This window comes from Montipora foliosa, chromosome 14 (assembly GCF_036669935.1).
Source record: "Montipora foliosa isolate CH-2021 chromosome 14, ASM3666993v2, whole genome shotgun sequence".
Lineage (NCBI taxonomy): Eukaryota > Metazoa > Cnidaria > Anthozoa > Scleractinia > Acroporidae > Montipora > Montipora foliosa.
The window spans coordinates 23,797,838-23,801,208 of record NC_090882.1 but is presented as its reverse complement, the minus strand read 5'-3'; the positions used below and the strand labels follow the sequence as shown (position 1 = coordinate 23,801,208).

General features: G+C 37.9%; 1 protein-coding gene across 1 annotated transcript; it reads right to left on the bottom strand.

Moving 5' to 3' along the window:
* Positions 1 to 1,353: 1,353 nt before the first annotated feature.
* Positions 1,354 to 2,964, bottom strand: LOC137985340 (uncharacterized). Its single transcript, XM_068832926.1, has 2 exons — positions 2,875 to 2,964; positions 1,354 to 2,602 (listed from the first exon to the last, which is right to left on the bottom strand). The coding sequence occupies exon 2, from the start codon at positions 2,431 to 2,433 to the stop codon at positions 1,393 to 1,395; it is 1,041 nt and encodes a 346-aa protein (XP_068689027.1). The 5' UTR covers positions 2,434 to 2,602; positions 2,875 to 2,964; the 3' UTR covers positions 1,354 to 1,392.
* Positions 2,965 to 3,371: the final 407 nt, after the last annotated feature.

The window sequence follows — 3,371 nt, the reverse complement described above, 5'->3', positions numbered from 1 at the left end:
TTACAAGTGCATACGTTGAAGATAATGATGACAAGAAAACTCGCCAATGATGTCTGCTGCAGGCTTGAATGGAGAAGTGGTGTGTGACTGTATGCCAGAATCTCCGTGAACACAGAATGGCAAACGCCTCCAGGCTTTTTTCGTTTTTTTTTAGAGAGTTTTACAAAATACGTGGGGCAGCGAGGCATGCATTAAGAAGGAAACGACGCTCGCAGTTGTGAATCGCTCCCCTCGTTCATGAAGTTCATGAGTAACGTTGTTCTATGTATTCTTAGTCAAATTTTGTCCATCATTCACGTAAATTTGAGTTGTAAACCTATTTCTTCCGTAGTATTCCGTAGAAGTATAATTTTTAAATAGTAGTTAAAATAGTAGTGACAATGGTTATTAAATAGTAATTCTTAAAATTGATTTGTAACTTTAAAAATTTACATTAGAATTTTTCCTTAGTGCTGTAATTTAACAAGATAAATATTGATAAACACACCTTAACATACGTACTTTTAAGTATTTCTTCTGATACCGTAATTTATTTACTAAGGAACGCTCCTATTGGAAACCAGCTCAGTGTTGAATTAGGCTAGCGTGGATAAATAAAGTTGATCTTATCTCTTATCTTATTCTCGTCGGTAATTTTTAATGTACTACGCCTTTTTTTATGAAAACATACAAGATACATAAGGAGCTTAAAATATGGAATTGTTGTCCTAAACACCGTGAGACCCTTAAGGGGACGAGAATCATCTCCATTAGTTTGAAGGCCAGCCCCTGGCACGGCTATGAACTAACTAAAGTGACCGGCTTTTTGTCCCAATCAAGCCTGAAGTTCTTCGGGATTATTAAAATTGTTTTAGTTTTTATGTCCGAAGCGATGTTCCTACTCTATGATAAGGACTCAACAAGATCGATTTTCAGAATTAGGGTGCCGATTTTAGAGATTGTGACTCCGAAAACTTTTTTTTTGGCAAATCGAACATTATAAATAAATTTGCATTTCGGTAGTAAAGGTTAAAAAATCCGTAATTGATTTTGCGCGATCGTCGATAAAATATATAAAGATTTTTCACCGTCACCACGACGTTCGCGTGAAGTCATTTAACAATAAAGTATCGCCTTTACAAACAGACGTCACTCTAAATTTGTGTTTTGTCAAAAATGAAAGGTTATTTCCTGCCTGTTGACGATCGTGTATCAAGTAACTTCTGAAAAGAGAGAGAAGAGTTAAAGAATAAGATAATTTTCATACTTTTATGGGAAGCGTGCAGCAGCCTGCCGTTTGCCGTTTCACGTAATCCCAATGTTAAATTGCTCTTACATCAGACATGACATAACTCGAGCCTAGCTTCTCCGTTATTTATTGCGTACCTTTTGAACCGTACTCTTTACACAAAATTAGACCTTTGATGCAAGAACTGTTTCGTCGTATTTAAGGGATGCAAATCTAATCTCGCTTTCTCTGAGGTGCGCGCTCTTGAAAGATTTTAGATCCTGCAATTCGTCATCCTGACTCAAAGTGCGTTTTCTTAAGGCCATCAGATGGCCCATTCTATTCATAGTTTTGTCGCACACTTGGCACGTGTCAAGCCTTGCTTTTCTAAAACTAAGCACGTCTTTCAAATTGCTATTAAATACATTTCGAAACGCTGAAAAACTAATGACAGGTCCCTTATTTCTCTTTCTCAAACTGGTTGTTTGCAAACGGGGGTGCAAGCGGACAAATTCAGACCACATTTGACGCATCGAAATGTTTGAGTTGAAGTATTTTTTGCACCGTGTTCGTGACTTTCCATAGTGTGATTCTGTTGCCTCGTAGGAAAGTATGAAGTCTATGACCGCATTCCTTGCTGCAGGTAAAAGTTTCCGAGGCGTCTTCTGTCCCCTTTTGTCAGGTTCTACTGATGGTCCCCTTAGGTCGATTTTATTCAGCAGGACTTCAATTTTGCTTTTAGAAATGCCATACACCTTTCTGAATGCCGTTCTGCACACCTTTCCAAGTTTGGGTACGTGATACCTTATTTTCCTCACCCCACGAAATGTCAATGTAACCTCCATGAGTTTTGAGAATAAATAATTTTGTTCATTATATGGTTTTCTGTGAACCATGTTCCTTTGTCCTCGAATAATAACTTTAGTTCTGTTTATGCCTTCCTTTAAGAGGCAACCACGGTCGCAGCATGTAAAATTAATCTGATCCAAGGCCTTAAATGGTGCATTCTTACGCCATGTGGGTTTTTTTCTCTTTGGCACGTAAATCCTCATCAACCTGCTGTTACCTTTCAAGGTCTTTCTCCCTTTTTCCACTGAGCTTGCTACTGGATATCCTAGTTTGAAATAATGCCATGGTCTAGTCACATCAAATGTGTATACCAAGTCATCTAGGTCAATCTCATCTGGACCACTGCTCTCTGCAGGCAAACGATTCGGAGAATTCATCAGTACTCCTCTGAGTCATTTCTTAAACCTTTTTGGGCTTTTCTTTCTTTTAAAGGGTTTCTCTTCTGTACAGAATAGTCTAGCTCTGAATTCTCTTATAATGACGCAGGAAGCTGTTGACATCCACACTTAAGTTCAAGTGTTCTAGTAACGCCAAGACTCGACGAAGCTAATTGATCACAACAAATGTCATTAATTTGGATGATGAACTCTGTGCCGTTAGATTCAAATACAAAAATGGACAAATATTGATTGTGATAGCATGGAACTCCTTGACAGCTCTTTCTTTCTCGTACGTATGGGGTGAGGAAATGACCTGTCGTGATTTCACGCAAAGGGCAACAGTAATACAAGTGACGCCTGTTGCAATCGAAACGTAGATAAAAACGTGATTGCGGGATTTTCGGAAAATTCTGGTTAAAAAGTAATATACAAAATTACCTTGAATTGCCTGCGTCATTTCAGTAACATCTAGATTTTTTTAGTTTGTTTTCTTTTACTACAAAATGCCCATTGCCCGCTCCAAATTGCCATTAAAAAAAAAGTTCACTTACCCATAATAACCTCTGTGAACCCGACATTTGAGACAAACAAGCCTTAAACGCATTATGTTACCAAAGGTTCTTACACTACAAATGGATTACCATAAGGTTTGTCCAATGCCAAAAATATAAATAATGCAACATATTGCGAGCTGGAGCCCTAACTTTACCCGGCTTGAATCAAATGTTTTATATTTAAGTACTTTATCTATGCATGAACGGTTCATCTCATCTAACAGTTGTTTGTATTTGTTATATACTTAGGTGTTGCCGACACCAAAGGTTTCTTCGCAAGACTCTCATTATGCCAGAAAACTAAAAACGAACCTTTTTGGAATCTACTGTGCAAACGAAGACATAATACACTGTTTTTTTTACGATGAAACCATTGGGGGA